This window comes from Anarrhichthys ocellatus, unplaced genomic scaffold (genome assembly GCF_004355925.1).
Source record: "Anarrhichthys ocellatus isolate YVR2014 unplaced genomic scaffold, GSC_Weel_1.0 scaffold14, whole genome shotgun sequence".
Lineage (NCBI taxonomy): Eukaryota > Metazoa > Chordata > Actinopteri > Perciformes > Anarhichadidae > Anarrhichthys > Anarrhichthys ocellatus.
Window position 1 is genome coordinate 4,442,824 of NW_022280044.1, and position 25,421 is coordinate 4,468,244.

General features: G+C 41.2%; 1 protein-coding gene across 3 annotated transcripts in view; it reads left to right on the top strand.

Moving 5' to 3' along the window:
* The window catches only part of col16a1 (collagen, type XVI, alpha 1), a 54,494-nt gene that overhangs the window by 19,004 nt on the left and 10,069 nt on the right, over positions 1 to 25,421 (top strand). The window contains exons 6-49 of one of the 3 annotated variants that reach the window (XM_031854116.1): positions 632 to 913; positions 1,815 to 1,895; positions 3,614 to 3,682; positions 6,636 to 6,668; positions 8,713 to 8,748; positions 8,851 to 8,886; positions 9,196 to 9,228; positions 9,372 to 9,416; positions 9,811 to 9,849; positions 9,995 to 10,057; positions 10,947 to 10,991; positions 11,099 to 11,194; positions 11,586 to 11,624; positions 11,817 to 11,861; positions 11,981 to 12,016; positions 12,114 to 12,236; positions 12,916 to 12,951; positions 13,409 to 13,444; positions 13,724 to 13,852; positions 14,106 to 14,150; positions 14,522 to 14,557; positions 14,648 to 14,701; positions 15,215 to 15,265; positions 15,353 to 15,490; positions 16,059 to 16,094; positions 16,364 to 16,471; positions 16,860 to 16,982; positions 17,119 to 17,172; positions 17,281 to 17,322; positions 17,810 to 17,845; positions 17,929 to 17,982; positions 18,094 to 18,162; positions 18,260 to 18,313; positions 18,700 to 18,726; positions 19,579 to 19,635; positions 19,956 to 20,000; positions 20,151 to 20,222; positions 20,947 to 21,000; positions 23,658 to 23,711; positions 23,927 to 24,049; positions 24,264 to 24,305; positions 24,409 to 24,474; positions 24,556 to 24,600; positions 25,239 to 25,283. In XM_031854116.1, the coding sequence (XP_031709976.1) occupies positions 632 to 913; positions 1,815 to 1,895; positions 3,614 to 3,682; positions 6,636 to 6,668; positions 8,713 to 8,748; positions 8,851 to 8,886; positions 9,196 to 9,228; positions 9,372 to 9,416; positions 9,811 to 9,849; positions 9,995 to 10,057; positions 10,947 to 10,991; positions 11,099 to 11,194; positions 11,586 to 11,624; positions 11,817 to 11,861; positions 11,981 to 12,016; positions 12,114 to 12,236; positions 12,916 to 12,951; positions 13,409 to 13,444; positions 13,724 to 13,852; positions 14,106 to 14,150; positions 14,522 to 14,557; positions 14,648 to 14,701; positions 15,215 to 15,265; positions 15,353 to 15,490; positions 16,059 to 16,094; positions 16,364 to 16,471; positions 16,860 to 16,982; positions 17,119 to 17,172; positions 17,281 to 17,322; positions 17,810 to 17,845; positions 17,929 to 17,982; positions 18,094 to 18,162; positions 18,260 to 18,313; positions 18,700 to 18,726; positions 19,579 to 19,635; positions 19,956 to 20,000; positions 20,151 to 20,222; positions 20,947 to 21,000; positions 23,658 to 23,711; positions 23,927 to 24,049; positions 24,264 to 24,305; positions 24,409 to 24,474; positions 24,556 to 24,600; positions 25,239 to 25,283 (2,832 nt within the window). The remainder of the gene's footprint in view (positions 1 to 631; positions 914 to 1,814; positions 1,896 to 3,613; positions 3,683 to 6,635; positions 6,669 to 8,712; positions 8,749 to 8,850; positions 8,887 to 9,195; positions 9,229 to 9,371; positions 9,417 to 9,810; positions 9,850 to 9,994; positions 10,058 to 10,946; positions 10,992 to 11,098; positions 11,195 to 11,585; positions 11,625 to 11,816; positions 11,862 to 11,980; positions 12,017 to 12,113; positions 12,237 to 12,915; positions 12,952 to 13,408; positions 13,445 to 13,723; positions 13,853 to 14,105; positions 14,151 to 14,521; positions 14,558 to 14,647; positions 14,702 to 15,214; positions 15,266 to 15,352; positions 15,491 to 16,058; positions 16,095 to 16,363; positions 16,472 to 16,859; positions 16,983 to 17,118; positions 17,173 to 17,280; positions 17,323 to 17,809; positions 17,846 to 17,928; positions 17,983 to 18,093; positions 18,163 to 18,259; positions 18,314 to 18,699; positions 18,727 to 19,578; positions 19,636 to 19,955; positions 20,001 to 20,150; positions 20,223 to 20,946; positions 21,001 to 23,657; positions 23,712 to 23,926; positions 24,050 to 24,263; positions 24,306 to 24,408; positions 24,475 to 24,555; positions 24,601 to 25,238; positions 25,284 to 25,421) is intronic. The other 2 variants (XM_031854118.1, XM_031854117.1) reach the window with 2 other exon arrangements.

A 25,421-nucleotide genomic window follows, 5' to 3' on the forward strand; every position in this document is an offset into this window, starting at 1 on the left:
CTCTTTTCCTCCATCACTTTTCCTCCCCTCCCTTCCTTGATGTCTTACCTTTTATTCATCACACCTTTTGTCTACTCATTCCTCCTGTCTCTCATCTCTCTTTTGCATAGTCATCCATTTTTCCCTTCAATTTCTTTTCTCTCTTGACACCTTTTCAATTCTCTCCCCCTTTCATTCCCCCCGTCTTTTGTCCTCTCTTTATTTTTCATCTGATCCCCTCCCCGTCTCTCCGTTGCTCTTCCCTCCATCATCATCTTCTGCTCTCCTATCTCATTCACCTTCATTGTTATTCATAGTTGTTCCATCATGAAGCACTGGAGTCCCTCAGAGTCCCCATAATCACCAAGAGTCTGAGGCCAGATTTAAATACTCAATGTGTATGGTGATGGATGAAGGCCAAGTCGCCTCATTAGGAGTGATTGATTGGCTGTACTGCCTGCGTGTGTAATTAATATGTCTTCGCCTTTACCTCATCTCTTCGACTGTGTTCTACAGCTTTGTTAGGTGGTAGCAGCACGTACATATCACTCTTTGTTGAAACCAGTACCAGTCTTTACAGTTCATTTTTCTTGTGCATTATTATACTTAACACATAGTCTGGTGTTCAATTAGCGCTTGTGTCGAAACCCAGCTCTCTGTAGACTTCAACGGCCTCGATGGCACCCTGTCCCTTCGTGCCAGCGGCATAGAGCCCGCAGCCGACCTGGTGAGCTGCATTTTCACGGGGGAGGGGGTGGAGGCCCTGATGGACTTGCGCTGGCACAAGGTGGCCCTCAGCGTGCAACACGAAGCCGCCTCCCTCCAAGTGGATTGCAACTTCATTGAGACCAAACCGCTGGAGCCCCGTGGAGTTTTGCCCACCGACGGACACACTTTGCTGGGCATCCGGGCTTCAGATGCTGGGCCTGTGCAGGTATGGATCTATGAAGAAGTGGGGAAGGAAATACTGAAATGAGAGGAGAATATCTGTGTGCTTTTCATTAAATATGCAGTGCGTGACTGCCCTTGGCTATTGAAGAGCTCTTGATCTAGTTTGAGCTATGTAATGTAAATGTCATCTGAACTTAGTATTTGAAAGTGTGGTGACCTTTAGTCCTTCTCTGTGTGAAGGACAAACTGTTACGTATCTGTTTCAAAAGTGTTTCCAAAGAACCAAAATCCCTTATTCGGACCTGTACCATTGGAAATGGTTGGTAGTGATGCTGCATAATATAATTCAATAAACCTTTGGTATTGACAATTTACTATAACAGGCATTTTTCAGAACCCCCCGTTTACAACAGGATGGACAAAGTTAAATACTTCTAATGAACAAACCACCCATAAAGGCCCTTTCTCTTCATGCATGTTATGTGTGTAGTCACTTTTGTGTGTATGTGTGTGCATTTTAGAACGTAGGCTATGCCCCTGAAGTGTGGTTTTCTTTGAGGCAATCTCATTCAGTACTGATTAAAAAAAGCGTGTGGACTACCTGGGAGAATGTGCCTGAAGTGAGCCGGGGACTATTAATGCTGATTAGATCCAGTAATCCAGGCACTTAGTTTGACGATCAATTAACCAGCCTAGTTAGAAAGCAGGCAGGGTAGTTTGCTAGCGCAGGGAGGAAGTGTTCAAACACACACACGAACGCATGCATGTAAACCTTCGGGTGAAGTGCTTTCCTAATACTTTATATACATGATAATTTAATTGGCTCACAGCCTTGCTCACTACCTAATTTAAACTTTATTTACATTATTAACCAAACAGAACAGAGGACTTATGGAGACCTACTTGTTAATGTATTCATCTCTTTCCCTCCCTCTCCTTCTTAGATGGACATTCAGCAGGTGATGCTGTATTGTGACCCCTCCCTCGCCGTTCAGGAGTCTTGCTGTGATATACCTGGAGCACGGGTGAGAGTGGCAACCGTCATTAACTAATGAACTAACTATGATTAACTAACTATGATTAACAATAAGCAATGAATTTTGTGGAGCTGAGACTTTTCACACCTGCTCTACACTGAATTATCTCCTGCATTGTCCTAAATATTAAAAAAATGATGAACCTGAGGGTAAGCTACAATTTTTTGGGAAATGTTCTTTGCTTTCGGACAGTTAGATGAGACAATAGATACCACCATTTTGTCTGAACACTAAATATCAAGCTTGAGCCAGCAGCTGCTTACCCAGGCTAGCCGTTCCCCTTTTTCCAGTTTTTGCTATGCTAAGCTAAACAGTTGCTGGCTGTATAGCTTTGTATTTAATTTATATAAGACCAGTTTCCATCTGATGTTTCTCAACAAGTGGCTTGAACCTTTTATGCCATCTGAAAGGACACTCGTTTTTTCCAGTTTTGCTCACCCCTTGCCCCCCCAAATTATTGGTCTAACCTCAGTCTTTACATGGAAAAGCCTCTGCTGGGGATTCAAAATTATGTTTTAAGAGGTTTCAGGCTCACACAAATATTAGCTACAGTCAACAGGCGCCTGGCACTCTGGAACTTCTTTCCTCCGTGAAACCCTAGACCTGATTTAGCTATTTGCTAGAGGGTCACTGTGCAACAGCTTCAAGAATGCTACGTTTCCATTATCAGAAATTAACTATAAACTCTGCTCTGGAGGCGTATTCTTGTTATTCAGCAGCATATTGTCTTCACAATGTTTTATGTTTAACTATTGTTTTTCCAACTCATTATAGGTGGACAGAAAGAAGAACCAAACCTACTATATTGGACTCAATCAATCACTTAGGCTTCCACAGATATAATTAAGCCTGTCTATTTGTAAACACAATATTCTCCAGAAGCTTTTTTTTTAACATAGGGTATTTTGTATACAAATTGACTTGGGCTTAGCGTAAATCCATTGTGTGCAATTATGTCAGCTGCGGTTTGCCAATGTTGTTTGTACTCCTAAAGTGTGACTAAAAGGCTAATTGAAAGTATCACTTTCTTTCTCTTGCAGTCTCAGAAATATCATTTTCTAGACTGTATATTTATTTTTCTCTTTCTTTCTCTCGATGTGTATTTTCGTGCAGTTATTGTTTTCAGGCTTCAGAGAAGTAGAAAACAGATTCATTGGACCTAAATACAACAGCATGTTTCTGTTAGACAGAGAAAAACAGAGCGAGTGATTCTTCACTTTAGGTATGGGGAGAATTGCAAACAGCCAGTTCTGGGGTTTATTTTTCAGAACTGCTTGTTGTCAATAGCTCTGACATTGTGGTCTGACTGCTACAGTGCTTATGACATGATTACATGGTACAGAAATGAGACATTTTAGCTCAATATCACTGTGTTAAAGATTGCCTGGTTCTGTTCATCAAACCATTAATTAGATGTCATTATTTGGATTGAGCCGCTAGCATGGCCATTGACTCTTAGTCTTGTTTTAGATACAGTCACAATTTGACAGTTTCCATTATTCCTTGAAGAAGAGAAAAATGTATATCTTGCAACATATCAAATATTGGAATATACAGCAAAGCATAAGGCTGAATGAAGAAAGATTTAACTCTTGTACTTCAGGTCAGATTGTTACATCCGGCCCAGAGTAGAATTATAGGATTTACGTAGGAAATCACAATGTTCTTTTAGCCTGTCTTGAAGTATGTCTATTGTATATTCGCAGTGCCCACCAGACGTTCCCAAGAGCCGCCGCGCTGCAGAGAATGACCTGTCGGATAACACGTTTAACCAGGTAAATCAACAAATGCACACAGACATTTTACCAATGCAAAACACATGTGGTCACACACAAACACACTATACAAAAGTATACACACAATTACTCCATTATACAGTATCGTACACTGAAAATACTATTCACATATTATATTTCAGTTGTTGTAAAATCAATGACAAGCACTTAAAACCATTAACAAATAGAGGGTAGATGTTTATGAATTTTCCATCATGAATTATCACAAAGCATGGCTCCCATCAGGCACAGACATAACACATAGAGACACAGACAAGGACTTGGCCTCAAACAGCTTTGTTCTTGAGACAGTTTGAGTTGTCCTGAATAATAGCTAAATAGCTTAGTTGTTCTTCCTTGAAACTCTGCTGTGGAAAACGTGTTTTCTACTCGGCTGCAGTCTTTAGTGCCTCTGAGTTTTATGTAACTTCAGTTCATTTAAGTCCGCTGGTAGCAATCTTTCACGGTGTGGAATGCATGATGAATAGAGCCTTATGCAACGCATGGGTGGCGTTTCTCAACACATTTCCACGGTGTTCTTCATGGCTGCTTCAATGCTGCGTGATACATGAAGTTTGTCCAGTATAACTTAAAGGCAATTCCTTTTTGTGTTTCCACAGCCGCTTCTTTCATTATTCATATTAATGGGATCTATATCCAATTATCTATTCATTAGAGCCCGTTGTTTGTCTTGTGGAGAGCTGGTGTTAACTTAGAGCTCTGGCAGACTTGGGACGCAGTAATCAATCCCGTAGGTGTTTTCAGCCAGACACGGTTACAGTAACTCAGGCATGCCATCGCTCTCTGTTTTTATTTCTCTCCTTCTCCTCTGCTATTAGTTACAGACTGACTGTTTTGATATGTGCATTATGATGTTTAGACTTATAGTCTGGTAATGTTTCCAACATCTTCCTTACAGATGTGTAAATGCAGCCCAGACTCATTTCTGTCCTCATTTTTATATCTGTGCCGTCTACTTTCTCTTTTGCCCTATATCTTACAACATGCTCATACATGCACAGACTATCTTGAGTGGTTTCTAGTTTTATCTATCTAGCAAATGGCCAATGTAATCCAAGATTCCAGTGTGCAGGCCAGATGTTACTGAGTCATAGCACTGCTTTCATTAAACTAAGCCTCACTGAGAGACAGCGTATTCAACTCTGCATACGTGGAATGTCAGGTGTTCTGTATATAGAAAGAGTAATGGACATTATTGGTATGAGCACAGGGTAAGCTGAGGTCAGCTTTTGGAAGAATGCATATGCCTTTGTTAACCAAGTAACATGCAGATATATGAAAGTCTGTTTACACGTCTTGAGGACTACTCCTGAATATGTGAAAAAAGTTGTATTAACCCTTTGTCTCATAAATTGCCTCAAGTGATGTCACTGGAATCGGTGTTGGTTCGGTCTGAAGACTACTAAGTTCGAAAATGAAGCCTGCTTCTGATTTCTGCTCGTGGTTGCTCAATGCTACGTTAACTGCTACTAGCATAACACACCCGTATCTCTAACCGAATTGCCGTTGGTCCCGTTGCATTGTGGGAAAAGTAGGCGCCGGGTGTGGAATATGTGGAATAAAACGTATATATCTGTGGTTCTGCTGCATTGGTATTGACTTTTTTGAAGTGTTCATAGTAATTCTGATAATTGTATAGGAGTGCAACGTTAAGTACTCTTTTAAAGCAACAGTTCAATATTTTTTAGAGTTAGATTGCAAGATCGATACCACCTGCAGTGATGTTAAACAACCTGCTTTTGCAATTAACAGTCAAATTAGGTTTGGTGCAGAGGTGTGTGTACTGTTGCCTGTGTCTGGTGTTTGGGTCACAGTAGTTGCTGCCTTCCTGAGGTGTGACAAATCACACTGACACTGTCCATTTCTCATCTTCCAGCACTGTAAATGTCTTTTTTTTTTTTTTTCTTGCTTTCAACCCAGCTCCCAACTGAAAGGTCATCTGATCCTCAGAGGAGCCACAGGCTTCTTTGTGTTTTATTCCCCCGGTCTCAGCGTGTTTCTACTTGACTTTTATCTTTTAGTCCAAAACCAGCTGCAAAATGTCTTCTCCCTTCTTCCCTTAGCTGAAACTCTTCCTTATGTCCACCCCTTCTAACTTGCCTTCTTGAACAAATTGTTTCCGTTCAGCTTTCCAGTCCTTCCTCCGTGTTTCTTGTCATCAACTTTTTTTTTTTGTCTGATTTGTAACTCTGTGCACAGCGGGGTCCATCTCTTCATTTGCCTCTGTACTCATGGGGTACTGTACTTCTCTTTTTCTCTCTCCTTATCCTCTTTCATGTCTTTTTTCACTCTGACTGTTAATGACCCGTGTATGAAACCAAGAGGGCCCTTATTTCTCCTTTCTTTGTTGTGTATCTGATGCAATGAATTGTAATGACAACCAGGTTTAAACGGATGCACTCCACATGCAACAGGAAACAACAGCAGTTTGCCTACGCCAAAGATGTCATATGATGTTGATATTATGGAGACTTTCAAGTGCAAATGCTGCCAATCTTGAGAATATCTTCAATAGTTTTAGTCACTATGAACTGCAGCAGAGCTGCCAGTGACTGAAGAGAAACTATATGCTCAAAGGTTTGAAAACATTAATTTCTTGATAAAAATTGGGAGTTAGGGCTGAAACCAGAACTAGATTGCGGTGCTGTCAAAATGGGAAAAACCAGACTGAATAACATTTCTGTGACTGCTCTTCAAATCTATTGGATTTCATATTTGTCTGAATATGATTTGAGCGAGTTTTGGCCATGAAACTGTCAGCATTAGTGTCTAAACATAGACAGACACCACTTTTGGACCAATGTAAAGCCAGAAGTTGTAATGAGGTCATGTTCAGATATAATGTGAAAGGAAAAAGGCCTGACGTATTCTTTCTTTTTTTCCCCTTTCTTTCATTCTTTCAATCTCTTCTTCCTTTTCTATCTACCAACAGGAGAATTTTGCATCAAAGGATCTGGCAGAGAAAGTAAGCCTCACAATTAACACACACTCACACACACAGACTTGATTTTATAGTATTGAATTCCTAATGCAACTTGTTTGACAGCAGTGGTTCAAATCAAGACATTCGCCTCAAAGCAAGCCTCAAGCTCCTACAGTCCAAACACATGCATGTCCCGTTGAATTGGAGCCTCAAAAAGTATGTAGGGTCCAGGAAGCATATGGGTTGATAAACCTATTTTCTGCTGAAATGTAACTCCTTTATGTTGTGTGTGTGGGGAAAAAATTGAATCGTATATATCTCTATTTCCTCCTTCCTCCCTCAAATGTATACATCTTGCTGACTGACCGAGGACTGATTTACACTTCATTATACACCGAGCCTCAGTCGGGAGTTGCTGCTGCCTATTCATTTTATCATTCACCTACAATAGACATGTTCTGTTCACAAATAGAATACAAAACTCCAGACACTTCATTATGTTGCTCCTGTGTGTGCTTACTAATGCAGCTGGCCACCTCCCCTGACTTCCTCAATGTAGGTTATTACCTTGGTTGGAGAACTCAGCCTGCCTTGCCACTGGGGCAAAGAAACAATAGTGACTTTTCTTCTGTTCTGTGAATTTAATATGGTCAAATTACACAGTAGAGAGTTTTTTTCTAGGGTGAAAATAGGCACAGTAAAGGAATCCATTGATAATACAACCTGATAATATGTACTGCAACACAAAAGCCCACAAATATAACCTAGCAGGCCCGTGTATTAATGTGATAATGGTAATAAACGGTCTGAATAAGGGGTAGATTTGGCTTCTGCTGCACAATCCTAAAGCTCAGTCAGAAGCCAATTTCCATCTCACTGTTCATGTCTTGCTGCTTCAGCTATTCCTATATAGCTTGTTCCAGCTACGTAAGTGGCTTCATGGTTATGTGAGTCAAAAGGCTCACCAGGAATCTATTAACAAAGGGCTTTTCCAAAGGACAAGGAAGAGAGAGAGAGGAAGGCACATAGTGTGTTTGTGAGACAACAAACATTCAGTGAGTTCGATAGATGCTGAAAACCACTGCATCTCACTGTATGAATACATACAGTGTGAATACATGCATCAAAACCCTATGGATATACCAACTTAATATGCAGTGAGCACGGTGTGTATGATCTTCAGAGATCCACACTTCTGCTCTTTTAATTGAGAGTAGTAAAGACGGAATAATGTGCTTGGCTACAAGAATTATGTTAATGCCATCTCATAATGCACAGCGAAAGTGTTCTGCCCTTTTGCAGCAATCTGACTTTTCCATTTCAAAGCTGAATGTAGATAATAAACAATAAAGGCAAGGCTGCTGAGGTTTTAAGTGGGACTATATCAGGACTTGACTAAGCCCACAGCCAGACAAGAGCTCGGAAAGAGTGACTCGTCATTGCAGCCGGTCGAGCCAACCATTGATGGATTTGTAGCTCGTAGGAGGGATGGTGGGGGGAAGAGAAAAGGGAGAATTACACATTGTCTCTGTGCTGTTACTACCACCCTGTCGTCATCTCGGCGAGCTCATAGTCACTGCTTCAATATATGCAAGCCGTCTGGGGTTTGAAAGCATGACTCCCAGAAACACTGGGCTGGATTCAGCTTTAATTACTCGCTTCTGCCAAAATAAAAATGCTTTGGTTATTTATAATGGTTATCCTTATTTGGTATGTGTTTGTGTGTGTGTGCGCCCTCCTGTGAGGAGCAGCTGGTCTCCTCACTCCTGGGGGATCAGATATTCCTATTGATCTCCATCTCCCATGGGAGCTGGCTGTGTGTTTTCTGAGTGTATGTCTATGTGTTTGTGAGTGTGCGTGCCCGCTCACCCTAAACTCCCATCCTTTTTTTTATTTAGCTGTGTACTGTAGCAGCTCAAGGGGTTCAGCACAATTTTGTTTTGTGTAACAGTGTCACCAGCTGGCGACTACACAAACTACAACCCATTTTACTTCCTTCACAAACTTTTACTCAGCCACGCAACACGTTCGGGGAATATCCAACACAGTATAATAATGATCTCTCTCTGTGTCTATCTGTCTGTAGTGTGCTGGTTGTTTACTCCTGAATAGGGAAGAAAATGTAAGGATCACTGATCTTTACTTTCACGTCTTTCCAATCGAATGTTATAAGTAGACCACTGCGGAGTGTGTAAGTGTGTGTGGGTGTGTGTGTGTGTTGCAGGTAGTTGCTGGCTTTAAAGGGGAAAAAGGCAACAAGGTGAGTATGAAAGACAAAATGCATACAGACACACAACTCTGTGTGTGTAGTCAGACTAATATCAGCGGAATGTGTGAGGTCATCACATGTGCTCAGACATGCCTAGTAATGAGCACTGATTCCTATCCACACACACACACACACACACACACACACACAGACACACATTCACTTTGATGTCCCTGTAGTCTAATATAATGCTGGCTTGGGACCAATCCACCACCGAGCTGATATGCACTCTCCACTCACTGATTCTGTTCCTGACCCACAAGCAATCGTTCTTCTTTTCTGCCTCCCTCTCCATCTTAGGGTGATGGCTGTTCTGGCTCCCATTCAGGTCCAGTAAGTAATTTTTCCATTGCCTCTCACTGTCGCACCGTGCCTCCTTTTGCAGATAAGCATTGTTTTATTTTTTGGCATGCTGCACAGTATGAACAAAAAGTGATCTGCGATAATACATGCCAACTAAGTGTCTCTATCCTCAGTGCACAGAGGGACCCAAGGGCCAGAAGGGAGAGATAGGCGAGCCGGTGAGTGCCAATCTTCTGCCACAGGTTACAGAACCACATCCCACTGCCTTCAGACCTCGCCAACCCTTCAGCTGTTTATTAAAATTTCTGATTATCAAGCATCAGGTCCCAAAATCAATAATGCAGTGGGAATTAGTGTGTGCCGAGACTTTGGGTGTCCATGAATTTGTTCATGCAGGTCTCTGTGAGCGTGTTCATGTATATGTGTCTAAGTATCCGTTTGATGTGTCTGATTCAAGTATATACATCTGTATGTACCTGCATGCCCATGTTTCTCTGGTTGTGTGGGTGTGTGTGTGTGTGTGTGTGTGTGTGTGTGTGTGTGTGTGTGTGTGATGTGTCCTTAGAGTATGGTCATTGATCTGGGCCTTGTTTCTATTCCTCCTCTCCACAGGCACTGCCTGCCAACTGGGACGAAGCAGCAGGGTACAAGGTGAAAGCTTTAAGAAACCTTCAGTGATGAATAATGAAGATTCGACCTCTCGATGTCCATCTAATTCATATCTAACCCCTTATTATTTAAAGTTGTCTCTTTTGTATGTTTCTCACCTTTCTTTTTTGACTCTGTCTCTGTGTAGGGAGAAAAGGGTCATAAGGGAGATATTGGTGGTCAGGGTCTCCCAGGCACTCCAGGGAAGAATGTAGGTCTTCCATTTTTTTTGTATGTATTTTGTCTTTAGTTTCTGAAGGCATGATATTTGCTTTGAGGTGAAGTCAAACAGTAATTTGGAAATTATTTTCATTTGCACAAATGCTAAAGAGAGCATGCACTCATAAACACACTAATACAGCTACACGCACATGCACTTACAAGGCCCACTATTACCAGACTAAAAGCGGATATTCACTAAACTTATATGGTATTACTCTTTAAGCTAAGACTCCCATTGATATCCGCTCTCTCCCCTCCACTCTCCCATGGCGTTAAGTCGGCCTGTTAATGCCTGTTAGATTAGGCTAGAGCAACAAAGCTTGCACAATCAATGCTGCCTCATTGACTGTGCTGTTCATCTCCCACACAGGCAGGCACCTATTCAGGAAGACTTAAACCTGTTAATCTTCCCTGTTCAGCGCAGTGATCCTGTAGACGCATGAAAAGTTTTGAAGACCAAATTACAACGTGTGTGTGTGTGCTCTTGAGATATTCTGCTGGTTTTTCGGCATCAGACACACGCACACACATACATTTAGCTGTTCGCCACGCTAAGTGCTTGTTGTGGACAGATGGATCTGGTTGAGGATAGATTTTCTTAAGCCTGCCAGCCATCTGACATTGTGAATATGAATGTGCTTGTTGATATTGCGTATGCACCGCTGAAGACAATGCATGTTACAGACTCTACAATTCTCTCTTTGTAATTCCAATCGTAAAATGTCAAACGAATGAGGTAAATCAACAGGTGTCTTTAACAAGTCATGAAAACATTATATTTCTGGAGAGCTTGCTTTATTATTCTGGGCTATCACTGATGATGTCACTGACCATAATGACGCTGTCACTTCCCTCTCTGTCTGTCACCCATTTCCCAGGGTCGAGGAGGGTCCATCTGTGTTGTCGGCCCCAAGGGACAGAAGGTCTGCCTGCATTAAGTCCGGGAGTTTCTACCATCAATCTATATGTCACATACATTCAGTTCAGTGGATTTAATTAATTGAGCTGTGTGCATCTTGTTTTTTCCCAGGGTACCCCAGGTTTGGTGGGTCCCGAGGGGTTGGCTGGGGAGCCAGGGAAGACCGGATTTCCAGGCCCACCGGGAGTGGGAAAGCCAGGCCTGCCAGTAAGTGTGTTTTTCGCTGTGACTAGCAGCTCTATAGCTCGGTTGGTCGGTCGGTCTACAAGAATATCCCCAGGAGGCAGGAATCTGCCATCGGGGGTCAAGTGGTTGTGTGTGTGTGTGAACTTATGAACTACAAGTTCATAAGTTCATGCACGTTTGTGGTCGCAACTATTGCAAATCCACACTTGCTTTTTATTTAAAGAACTTAAATAGAGGAGGAAATAAAGAAACATACAGTATATGCACCTATTGTATAGTGTAACCCATTATCTTATTATCCTTACACTCGTCTTAGTTTGACTTTTATTCGTTTATTATTAGCATTCATTGACCATGACAGAAGTCTAAAAGCGTCTTAAAAACAGCTTTTTTTACTTTTACTTCCTGTCAGGGCCCTCCTGGTGAATCGGCTCATGCAAAGGGGGACGAGGTAGGTTCACCATTCGGCACACGACAAATGATATTGTAAAAGCCCCCCATATATAATCCATTTAATTTATTCGCCACTGATCTAGAGAAACATATTAACATTTTCACTCCATTTTATGTTTTCACTTTGGGCTTAGACTTTTAAAATGTATGGATAGTTTTCAGTTTACATTTAACAATAATCTGTTAACAGGGAGATACAGGACCTCAGGGAGACGACGGATTGCCAGGAGATCCAGTGAGAGACTCTTTTAAACATTGATTGATATTCAGCAATGGCTGCCTGAGCTTCCAATATACAGTATTCTAACTGAGCTGATACATCAGTGTTTGACTGGGAATCTGCTGTTTTCATAGGGACCAAGAGGACCAACAGGGTTTAAAGGAGACAAGGTATCTTTAAACATTGCCTTTAATCTCTTAATCTACGTACATGCCTGTGTGCTCTCTTATCCACGTATTGTGATTTTGACTCATGTTCATTCATCAGGGTGACTCATGCGAAGTGTGCCCCGTGCTGCCTGCAGACATGGGTAACACAGTGGCTCTGCAAGGGAAGTCAGGTCCTAAAGGAGAGCCTGGACTACCGGGGACAGGAGAGAGAGGACTGCCTGTAAGTACAAAAGTTTGAACGTGTACTGTAATGTCAAACTGTTATGTATTCTGAACTTGCCCTGAGTGTTCAGTTTAACATTTTTATGATCTTGCTCGGTGTTTTATTAGAGAGTCGTAGACACGGTCTGAGCTGTGGCTGACGATTGAACCTTGAACACTTTTATTTTATTTTCCTTATCACTCTGATGGAAGGTATGGCGTTTATTTGTAGCTCGGGGTTATATTTGCCCTTGTAATTCCCCCAGCAGCTCAAGGAGAGAAAGCGTGATATGCTGTCAAAAGTCTATTCTTCCAGGCAAAGGTCATTTTGTTAATGCAATCTAAGCACATCTTTTCTTTTTTTCTTCTTTACGGTGAGGGTGGACACAACATACTGTGCATTGTGTTTCTCTTTCTGTTCATTCTGCATCTTCCCACTTACCCCAGCAGGTGAAATGGGGCATGATTTGTGTGTGTGTGTGGGGGGGTGTAATATAAATCTAGACCCTTATGAGATTCTCTGTGCAATGATTTCCAATAATGCCAGCATCCATTTGTCATACCTGGTTAGGGCAGAGGGAGAAGGATTGGGGGGGGGGAGGGAGAGAGAGAGAGAGAGAGAGACTCACTGCATCAAAGTTGAACTTACAATACGTTTGGCTCATCCCTGCTCCTCTTTTGTCCCTGTTTTTTACCAGGGGCTTCTGGGTACGGATGGCAAGGCAGGACAGAAGGTATAGAGCTCCCCCCCCTCATTCATTTACAGCTTATGGTTCATTCATATTCTGTGCAAGCGTGACCTATACACACACTCATCTGCATGCCTACACATTTAGATATGCTAACATCAGCAGTGCAGAAGGCTCCCTCCTAAAGCAGATGCAAGCAAACTAGCTGAACTAAACTCCACATAGAGACACCAAAGTTCACTCACACACATTCAGTGCCGCTGCAAATGGCCACCTTAGTAAGTCTATACCTCACATGTGCATGGATGCCAACCCGCTCCAATCCACACACCCACACCTACCCACTCACACATTATTGATATACTCCAACATCTGCTTAATGGCACCACTGTATGCGTCCAATGCCGTGTTCGAGACACGACATCTCAAAGCAAACACATTCATCATAGTGAGCTCTGATTACTTTGCCTTCTTGAATGTCTATTTTTGTATGTTTTGGCAGGGCGAACCAGGATCAGGGGGCTTCAAAGGAGAAAAGGTCAGGTTTTATTTGGCTTGATGTGAAACAATTTCTTCTTTAGATAACTTTATTCAGCTGTCGGCTACATAAAGTACCCTAATTAATGAACCTTCACAGTGTATGTCTTGCTAAAGCTGTACGTATAATTTTCCATGTAGCATTCGTTGCACCTGTCTTGGACCACCAGAACATTTCTAACCATGTTAATATAGTTTGTTTTTATTTAAATGAGACCTGATGTGGATAATTATACGGAGACAGCCTCTGATCCTCCTCCAATCTGCCCACATGCTTTAGGGAGAGTCGTGTTCTGTGTGCCCAACTCTCGGAGAGTTACCCCCGAACCTCGTCCCCGGTGTCCTGACCCAAACCCTGCAGCAGAAGGGAGAGAGAGGAGAGCCTGGGATTGGACAAAGAGGAGAACAAGTAAGTCTGTTTGAGGTAGAATTAATGTTATTCTAGTAAACTCATAAAAACAACCAAGACACAAAAATTCAAATAATGTATCTTGTTACTGAAAGGAAACAATGAAATAAACTGTAAAACACATGGTAGAAGAAAACTGATTGGGTAATGATTTTTGTGATTTTGTTACTGCCAGTGTGTTTGCTTGCATGTGTGAGCAGTTATAAGCACCTTCATTAAAATTATGTATCGTTCAATTGTGTCTGCTCCATAGGGAGAGCCTGGAAATGTAGGATCACCTGGCCTTGGAGGAGAAAAGGTAAGTGATGTAACATGAAAAGAAACAGCACTGAGAGTCGGTGACCTCAATAGTAGACTAGGCTTACATAAGGGGAACTCACTCAGTGGGATGCTGAATGGGGCTCATAATAGACTTCACGAGGAAGATAATCACAGCGGTGAGCTAATTTTAGGGCCTGAAACTGTCAGCCAAAGGGATTTTACTCAGCAGGGAACTTATTAGTGAAAGCTTAGGTAGTGAAAACCCAAAATCTTTTGACATAGCTGCCTGTAGGGTGCACCTTCCTACGAAATGTGAATTACCAATTTAAAAGTCCCATCCATTTTTATCAATTGGGGAAATTCAGACACTGTAGTGATTTTCTATTTATTTTTTTCACATGTCTGCAGGGTAGCGCAGGCAGCAAAGGAGCTGATGGTAAGACGGTAAGTTCAGATTCAGTTCTTCGAATCAGAATGTCTTGCATCACATTCTGATTCAGGGATGTAAAATTAATTGTTTTTTCCATGTGACAGGGAAAGCATGGACCAAGAGGACCCGGTGGCAAGGATGGACAGAGAGGCTCAAAGGTAAGAGGGCAGTGACGAGCTTTTACTGTGAAGCAGGATCTTTGATGGATTTTTAGCTTCAAATGTTTGTAGACTAAAAAGCGTAGAATTGTCATTAGTTTATTTATTCTCGCGGACGATGCACATCACTCAACATCATCGTAGCTGTGCCGGTGTTAGCCAAAAGGCTAAATCTCAACCTTAGCCAGATGATAAATCAGGCATTTAAACACGAAACATCAATAAATAGAACCAGAAGAAAAGCTTGTATATTAATATATAGTATTTCTGTTTTGTCAATAACTACTTCAGTACTGAATCACATAATTATATGCCAGATTTCTAGATGCTAAAAGCTAATTATGCACTCTTGAACTGAAAGGAGAGATGGATTATTGAAAATGTTTCCACATGTCACTTTTGCGACTTGTGCACAAGCCTCTCACAATTACATTTAGAAACCCATTTGTATGTGCACATTTTTCAGTTTATCTCATTCTGTTGCATTTTAATATTATATTTATCTTTTGACAGGGAGAGCAAGGGCTGCCAGGTCTTGGTCTCCCTGGCCTCAAGGGTGAGAAGGTAAGTGTAGACGTATGTATTGCGTTTTGCACTCTTTAGCTTTATTGTCATGCAAACTAACCCTCCGGACTCCCTGCCCTTTAACAGGGCGAGTGTGGTCACTGCCAGCCGGCCGAGGTGGGTAGTGGACCAGCGGGCATCAAAATGCCTGATGGAGCAAGTGTGGGCGAACCAGGCCTTCCAGGTCCACCCGGACCTCCAGGACTCGGAGCTGATGGCAAACAGGTACGACTGCTCTGTAAGAACAATCTGGATAGCACAACACAAAGAGAAACACACAGAATGAAGAGTCAGATGAGAAAAGGCCAGGGCCTCTCAAGACTTTCCTGGTCCCTCCTTCAATAGTCAGTTGAGTGATGCTCTCTCCACTCCTAAAGCCGAGATCAAAAAAAGGCACTCTTTATTCCCTCCTGCATATATTGTTGTATATATTACTGTATATATTGCTACCATTTGTTTTATTTTGCTTTATGTTATTGCATATTACGTTATTTTACGTTGTATTGTGTATTATGTTCATGGCTGTGTATTTGCTCTTTTACAAACTGAATGAAACAAAGCAGCTTGACTGAATGAACATAGAACAGTATTGCAGTGTGGATCCAAAACATTATTTGATAGAATCCTTTAACAGTTAAATTCAGCTGTAGAAGTCTTGCAGACACCACCACAGACAGAATGATCTGTTTAATAATGGATAAAGGCTTGCACGCTGCTTTCAGATGACAGCACTTTTGCATGTGTATCATATATCTGCGTGCATTTAAACATCACCTTCTATTTGCTTACGCAGGGCTCAACAGGTCTTGCTGGTGCAAAAGGAGAAAAGGTACATTTCTTACATATATAAAAACAAAAGTATGTAATGGTTTACTTGATAGCACATTACTTCCACAACTCTTGATCAGTGGGATATTATGTGACTAATAAAAAAAAAAAAAAACACAATAAAACAAGGTCCCACTCGTAAAAAACGTTTCTCGATAGCACCACTACTGTAGTGGTCAAAAACTCTACATGGTATCTTTAATGTAATCATTGTGAGAGCTATAGAGTTGACTGTTGGGCCCTCTTATAATCATATTTCAATATAACTAGGGTGAAGAAGGCGATCGAGGAGATAAAGGACTCGACGGAGCTTCTGGAGCCCCAGGACTGCCTGGAGAGCCTGGTCGGGACGGACTAATGGGCTTGAGGGGAGCGAAGGTACAGAGTACCTGAACTCTTAAGTCAGATCAACTTTGCTGCGCCTTAGTTGCATCTGGTGACTGATTTTATAACTAACACAGCATCAATTGTAAATGACTTAGAGTATAAAAAGTAGCAGCCATGTTTTCTGGATAGCATACGGTGGAGATCCACAGGTATTTGGGTCTGTTTTGACTTTGAATGAATTTAGCTTTTGTCTCTCCATCCTTGGAGACATCAAATAACAAGTGATATCTTCGATACCACTTTCACACTTTTGGACCAATGATGTTTTTTAATTGGGGTAAATGAACATTGATTGTCTGAATGGATGACCTATCCTTTTTCAATTTCAGTTTTATTTTCCCAAAAGGTTCCTGGATCATGATTTGTTGTGTTTTCTCAGGGCGACGCTTGTACCAGCTGTCCTTCTACAGGCACTGCAGTGGGTGATGGTGTAGCTGTGCAAGGCCCCAAAGGGGAGAGAGGAGACCCTGGTCCCACAAGGGAAGGGAAGCCTGGCAGAAATGTTAGGGACTTGTTTATTCATTTATTCATAATATAGATATTATGTATTTTATATATACATATTCTTGTGTGGGTGTACTTCTGGCTTTCTGTGCTAGAACAATTGTTGATTATAATCTTACATGTTTTCTCTTTAGGGAAAACCGGGTTTACCAGGTGTGCAGGGGCCTTATGGTCCCAAAGGAAGCAAGGTGTGAATGTCTATTTATTGTATTATCATGTTTATAAATACATGCGGAGGATTGTGTCTAATCATGTGTCACATTATTCTAATCTGTGTTGTCTTGTGCCCCCTGTAGGGAGAAGTTGGAGTTGCAGGAGTTGGACTTCCAGGACTACAAGTAAGACTGATGTGTTCACATCTGGAGTTGTATGTCGACAGCTGAGGAAGGTCTGTCATACAAAGTACACTCACAGCTCCAAGGTGGATGTGGTCCTGCTGTGATCGCAGTAATGGACACCATATCCAAGATAGTGGTGCTTTCCTGTCTCTTAGAACTAAAAATACATTCATGAGGTTGTAAAAACTATCTAAAGATAACCCTAGGCTGTTCTCTCTGATATCATTTGATTCATTGTGGAATCTTTAATCCTTTTTTGACTTAGGGAAGCTGGTCCTTCCCTACTACTTACATAGTACTACTTTTGTAACTTACTAGTTACATAAGTTAACTTATACAGACGCTAAAGGGCACCTTGTGCTTTTGTATAAGATGCAGACGTGCGTGACAAAGTCTCTGTATCTGACGACCTAATGAGACCGAGCTGCCGCAGACCACCTGAACCTCCTGCCTTTTTTATGTTTTATCTTTTTGATTTTTGTCATAGGGTGAAGAGGGACCAAGAGGGCTCCCAGGAGTTGTAGTAAGCTAATCTCATATTTCTCAAGTCCAACTTTTCTACACTACATTTCATATTTTGGTTTAATATGTGTGTGTTTTGTACAGGGACCTCCTGGAGCCAGAGGATTAACTGGACCCGTTGGCCCTGCAGCGAACAAGGTAGTATAAAATAGAGAGGTGGAAGCCTAACTTATTGTTGCAATATGCAATCAAATACCTCATTTTTTTTGAGACAATGAAACCATGAGATACTGAGTTTTCTCTTTATAGGGCTCCAAAGGAGAAGCTGGGCCTCCAGGACCGCGTGGGCCTGAGGGCATTGGAATAACAGGCCCCCCGGTACAACATTAATACACCTTTTGCATATTCATATGGGCATATAATGTCATGCTTTTTATATTGTCAAACACTGTTTCCTATTTACTTTTTCACCCAGGGTAGAGATGCAATCCCTGGATCTAACGGATTACCGGGGGCTGACGGCAGACCGGTAAGTTGTCTTATTCCTTTCATGTCCGTTTTTCATTTGCATGTTTTTGTACATATGCATCAACAATTAGAAGAGATGTTTTTATTTATTTGTATCTTAGTAGAAAACTTGAGTTTTTTGCATCAGTGTTGGCGTCTGTTCAGAGTGTTTTTTTTAATTTTCTTTGAGCTTCTTTGGGAATTGTCCTTGATTTAGGCATCATTTGTAACCAAGGATGTCTGCCTCGATCCATAACAGAGGCAATGTCTGCTTCCATCTCATCCTCTGTCCCCTGATCTACACTCAGCTCACTGCCCCGTGAGCCTTCTTCTGGAACAACAAAGCAAGAGTAACTAAGTGCTTGTGTGCGTGTCTGTCTGTGTGTGTGCTGTCCCCTTCTCTTGCAGGGATTTGATGGAGCTACGGGGGACAAGGTAAGTCTACCGTTTTGTTTGGATGAAGGGATCTGGAGGGGTTTGAATAAAAGGGGGTAGAACAGATGGTAATCACAAGAGATGGTTCCCCACATCTCACACAAACACACACACACACATACATGCTCTCACACTCACGTGCACACACCTGCCTCGAGCCACAGATAGAGTAGCAGCGAAGGTGACGAGTGTACTGTTGCTGGCAGACAGGAGGAGTTTTCGGGGCCTTAAGAGAGAAAGTGTGTGAGACTATTAATTACCGCATTCATCAGAGCCACCAGTCCAGACTGGGAGAGATAAAGAAGCAGTGGAGGCAGTGCTTAAGGGTCGGGAGGGTTGTGACATGTGGGACAAAATCGAGAAAAACTAAGAGAAAGAAAAATAGTTACAATTTTGCAGAGGACTCTGAATCTTTATTTAGTGTATTTAGTCTTGGGCTATGCTGGAGAGCTGATGTGCAGTAAAAAACAGACTTGGATGTTAAAGGAAAGTCGTGAGAGCAGATGTGTAATTGGGTATATCATTGCCTCTTCATTTTGCAGATGTTAGGTGAAATGCTCCTTTCTTTGCTTTATAATACCATACATTTATTGTATTCTTACACTACATGAAGGTTTGTAGGTAATGTAAGGCAAAAATACGTACATAGCATTTCGCCCCCTGTAGTTTTCAATGTCTTTGTGATGCAAGATTAAGGAAAACTGCACAGAAGAGTCCTGGAAGCTCAAGGGGTTCTGACTTTTTCTTACACTGGCTGGAGTTTAATTGTTGAATGAGGACTCTGTTGGGGAGCATGTGCTTAAGAGTTTCACTTTAGCTATTTAATGGGTATTTTTTTCATGTATATTTCAGGGTGAACCAGGAGAGTGCAACTGCATACTACCTGTGCACACAGGCATAGGCGGACCTGTGAGTACACACACACACACACACACACACACACACACACACTGAAATAAACAAATAGTGATGTACAATTACTTTAATCTCGAGACATGTTGCCTTTGTTGTGGTTGTTGTTGAGTTTGAATACACATTGATTTTATTATGACTCCATAGTATTGACTTTTCCATATTGAGAAAAACGTACGTTCAAGATCAGTTATTTTCCCTCTGCATCATTCTGCGCTTTGACATTTGTTGTATTATTCTAAACTTCACACTGTGCACTTTCTGTACATTTTGCAAGCACCAGTGCTGCTGTGATTTTGACTACTTTTTCCTTCCAGGGAGCGCCAGGAACTCCAATAAACACATGGCAGCCCGGGCCTCAGGTCTGATCTGTCAACCAGCAGTCCTGTCTGATAACTTGGGCTTTGTTTGCAAGCTTGTGTTGTTACCTTGCAAAGTTTGTTCACACAATTCTCCATTTGTTTTTGAATATGAATGTGTGTATCATTTGTGGCCATGTCTTTGTGTTCTAGGGCCCACCAGGACCTCCTGGCCCTCCTGGCCAACCTGGGCCTGAAGGTGTTATTGGAACAGAAGGACTACAGGTAAGATAAGGGACAGTAGGATGGTAAGGGCGTCCCTCTCCCCTAAATTCAGTGTAGCTGCTCCATCAGCGTGCAGTAAACTACAAGCTACTTATGATTTCAGCTTGGGCAACTGGGTTACTTACGAAAGGTAATGCTTTGACATGCTTTGCAACTTGATGGGACAATGAAGTTAATAATATGCATGTAGGAAATGGAGCAACATAAACTGAATGTGTGTAATAGCTTGGTTTAAAAAACGGCTTTGATAATCCAAATTAAAAAGGATAAATGCACTAACCTGTCCAGTGCTTAAAGCTTTAACCCATGTGGGAAGCAACTGAGCAAGCTTTGGGAATATCCGTCAAGACATGAACAGTTATTTGAAGGTCTTAAATATAAATGTAAAAAAAATTTAAAGAACCAGTTTGACTAATTTCTAGAGTTTGTAACTTGAGCAGACCTTCAAATAAGGTGTTACTATAATCTGTCTTGCGACATTTAAAGGTGTAGGAAAGACATAAAAAGTGGTGATGGAAGTGGTCATGTCTTTGATAAGGGGGTACATTTGTAACAATGGCTGAATGCAAAATAGTGCTATGTTTCCTAAGACATGTTAAAGAAAGGAACAGGTTTGATCATTTTGACCATGACCCCTTTGACTCTGCCTTGACTATTGGTGGAGGTGGGAGTGGCCAGCCTTCGATTGGCAACAAACCAGTTCAACCTCAGTTCCTTCTTTCAGGGTATCCCTGGAAACGACGGGATACAGGGGAAACCGGGTTTGCCTGGATTAATCGTAAGTAAAATTAGAGAAATAGGAGGAGAGGTGGCTCTTATCTACTCATTTAAGATCTGGGGCATTATGTATAAATTATGCAAATGCCCCCATTAAAATGAATGTGTCAGGAGGTGGTATTTATATATATATATATATATATTTTTAAAAAAAAAGGTCCCATTCTTCCATTTATTTGATCTAAAAACTTTTTTTAAATATACAAATTATTCAGTTGAGGAAACTAAGTAAGTAATACAAGGTTATTATTTGTTACATTTAGGACAACTTTGACTCCATAATGTAAAAATACTGTAGTTCAGGTCATAACAATTATAACTGGGGTATGTGTTTGACACCTTTTATTTTTTATCAGGATTTTATTGTATCATTATTGAAGGGGAATACTGTTAAATCATAAACATTGAGCGTGTGCTGCTGTTGCACATTTAAAGGATGCTCCATATGCCAGAGTAAGGACAGAGCAAAGATGGGTTGATGTCGCACAACATTACAAAGGGGGTATGTTGATATCTGTTCATGGATAACTATGGGAATGGACATAAGGTTCCTACATAGATCATATTGTCTGAGATTTATTACATGAAACATGCAGGCATTTAGCAAACACTACATACGCATATTCCGAGTTTTAGCCTTTTGTGCATCTGGCCTCAGATCAGTTTGAGACTTCAGAAGGTTTCGCGTGTTGTGGTACACAGCCAGTTTACTTGAAGTAAGTGCAAGGACAACATCAAAGTAGAGAAACGAGGTAAAGTTTTGTGAAGTTATCTGTGGATTCTTGTCCTGCGCACGGTGTCGGTTTTGTTTCTTTCAAGTCTGCTGATGGCTTAATTTCACTAAAGAAACATCAATGCTGATCTCACGCCAGCACTCGAGGGGAACTTCGCCTTCATCACAGGAATTAAAGTAATGGTGTAATGGAGGAAAGGGAGGTGCTTGAAAATCAGTAAACCACTCTGGAAAATATTTAAGACTGATTGTAGAGAAACTTCGTGTTTTTTGCATTACAAGCAACACCTGTTGAAATGACTACAGACATATACAAACAAGTGTTTGTATATGTCTGTAGTCATTTCAACAGTGTGGCCTTAATCTTGGTAGACAAACCCCTCGATGTCTCTTTTTCGTCCATGGTTCTGCAGGTATTATGTTACTCGAAGTAGCAGCATAATTCTCAAAAAGCCTCAAAATCTGCTTCGTCTCTGAAACATAACAGTATGTTGCTCGGAAAAATCACAAAGTAAGCAATTTGCAGATCCCCTTTCAGTGTGTCAGACGTGAACATTGCACAGTGACATATAATTATAGAGAACCTTCTGTTTGAGCAGGTCTGTTTCTGCACAAAGCCTTGCGCCCCGTAAAAACAGCCAATAGCTCGCGGCATAGAATAGCTTTTCTAGCTAATGGCTCCAGTTTGAACAATGTAAAATGGGTTTGTAATGACTTTGAAACCCCAGCCAGGTGGTATTGACAGGCCCTCTCGGTGGAAAAGGTCCCACTGCTATGATAGGGAGCAGACTGCCTGCCACTGCGAATGTGATTGGGCTTGTGGAGTGAGCAGTTCTATTTCAGAACTCATAAATAGGCGGTGTAACTCCATTGTGGCATTTGTCTTTCATGTTCTCTTGCACATTTTCAGCATGTGTGTTTGTACATATGTGTAAGTACAATATGTGTGGCCAGAGCCACTGATGTGGGTCCGTCCTGCTTTCTTGGTGCAACGTTCTACTCTTTACTTTACTTTTTCTTTACGATAGACTTTAATTACAGCTTCCCAACCATTAGTTGAAATATATACTGCTGTTTTATTTTTCTTGTGTATATCTGCTATGGTTTTGTATACCAGTTCATATTTGTCATATATCTGTCTCTTTATAACTATCAAGTACAGCATGTAGTGTAAACACTGCTGAATTCAAAGGTTTCATGGAGGTAACTCCTTTTTTTGGGGGGCCATCAAATCATACAAAACCTTTTGTTGAAAACTCAGCTTTGTACATAGAGCCATAAACAGAGAGTTTGCATCATGTGTGGTGCAGAAAATTAATTTGTATTTTTACAGAAAACATTGTAGGGCAAAAGAGAAGTACGGCAGTTCTGAACTGAATAAGACTTTGGATGAAGGGTTAAATATTTTCAATTCTGTAATCTCACTTATTTTCTATTGTGCTGAATGAGATGGTCCTACACAGACATGTTGTTTGGAAAGGTTGTGATGCTTTGTACCATTTTTTTAAATTTTTTTTATTTCCACTTTGGTGAAGCATCTTGTGTGTAATTTTGACGGACTCAGCAAATTGCAATTGTATTCTGTATTTTGCCTCCTCTTCTATCTGAATGCCCAAACTTATCGTGGTTAGAATTAGCATGCAGCGTTTAACTGGCACCAAAGGAGTGTTTTTATCATGTTGAGCCATGAACAAGTCAAAAACTATCTTTGTGTAAATGACAGAGGGGTATTCAATGAGTTGCATCAAATTGGGAAGAGGCGTCGTTACATACTTCATTGTAACGCTGTCCTTGACTGTATTTGGAGAGAAACATTAGTGAACTATCGAATGTGGAAGAAAACAGCTGATTTTGATCATTAGGGTTTCCCCCTAACTATTGTATATGATTTTAATTATATTTTTGTTTCCCTGCCCCTTCTCTAGAGGCACATTGGACCACACCAGCTGCCTCAAGACTCTGCTGGAGGAGAGGGTGATGTAAGTTCATGTGTAACACTGCGTTTTGGAGAATGGGGTTTTATTGTTTCCTTTTCCTTTATATCTTTGCTTTGCTGTTTTTTTTTTTGCATGAAAACTCTTGATTAGTGTGTTTGTATATATACAGTATATACATATTTATATATGCTCTGTGTGTGTGTGTGTGTGTGTGTGTGTGTGTGTGTGCGTGTGTGTGTGTGTGTTTTACAACACAGGAGGGCTGTAAAGAAGGGGACTGCTTCAAAGGATTCCCAGGGGTGCAAGGCACAGCTGGTGCCAAGGGAGAAAAAGGAGACCAGGGCAAGCCCGGTGTAACCCCCTTGGACAGCTGTGACAAGGTAAGACTTGGAGGGACCAGGAGTATTTTTGTTGATCCGGAATCATATGAAATGCCACTTAAAGGTTTTCTCTCACTGTTTGTTGTTGTGCTTTGATGCAAAATGGCAATCCCTCATTTTGTATTTGAGTTTTCATGGCTTGATGTGAGTAGCTATCCTACCGGCATATCGTGTCAGCAGTGAGGTATTACTCCAATAACTTGTCTGCTTCCAGTGTTTGGAGCGACTGCAGAGAGAGCAGGCGACACAACCAGTGGTGAGTTGAAATCATTTTTATATTCTAAGGACATGCACAAATCATTTTACACGTACAAAAGGACAGAGAGACGTGAGACGTAATGCATGTCTTTGTCTCATAGGATGACCGAGCGGGAATGCCTGGAGTTCCAGGAACGCCTGGATCCCCAGGAATAAGAGGAGAGCCAGTGAGTCTGTCATGCATATAGTCTGTCTTTGTCCAAGTGAAAATGACTCTACAGAGTTTTATTTTGTTACCTTTACTACAGGGTATATCAGGAGAAAGAGGCCACGCTGGAACACCAGGAAACATGGTGAGATTCAGCAGCACATCTTTCTCTTATTGAACCATTCCAGACAGCTCAACTCTGACTCCTACGGAGCTCATTCATAGTATAGTTATTTAACACACATCATTGAGACTAGAAAGCTTTAAAGGTGGACTCTTATTCTGAAATTAGATGTATCTATATGCAGACTTTTTTTAAGTTTCTCAGTACTTTGATGACAACTTTTTCCAACTTACCACTCTGGAAACGTTATTGTCAACTAAAACTGTTTGAAAACTACGATATGTATTCTAATCCCCTCCGTTCAGTACTTCTGTGGAGGAAGAGATTTGATTTTTTAAACTTATTTTATATTAGTACAGCACCGATGGGTTGTTGTCTCAAAGTTAAAGATTTGAAGTGACTTGAGAGTAGCTTGTGTTTGCCACTTTCCATGATTTCTTACAGCCTCCTACTGGTCTCAGTTAAGTGATGTACAATGACGCCCAACACACGAACCTCTTAAACACTGATTTACACACTAGCTGTCTTGCTGTGTTTCCAGTCATCGTTAATTGTCAGGAACAAGTTCAAACCTGCTTGAAGATGTGTTAAGTACATTTTATTTCCATTGCTAAGTTATTCTTGTCTCAGGTGTTCATTTCAATGTTTTCTGTCCACAGGGACCTCCCGGGTTCCAAGGTCCTCAGGGCCCATCTGGTCCACCTGTAAGTTTATTAATGCACACTTCCAACTTTTTTTTTTCCCCCTCTTACTCTCTTTTAATCAGTGATGAAAGAAGGACTCTCATCATTTAATTACGTAAATGTATGTAAAAAATAGTTCATTTAACGTCCTACATAAGT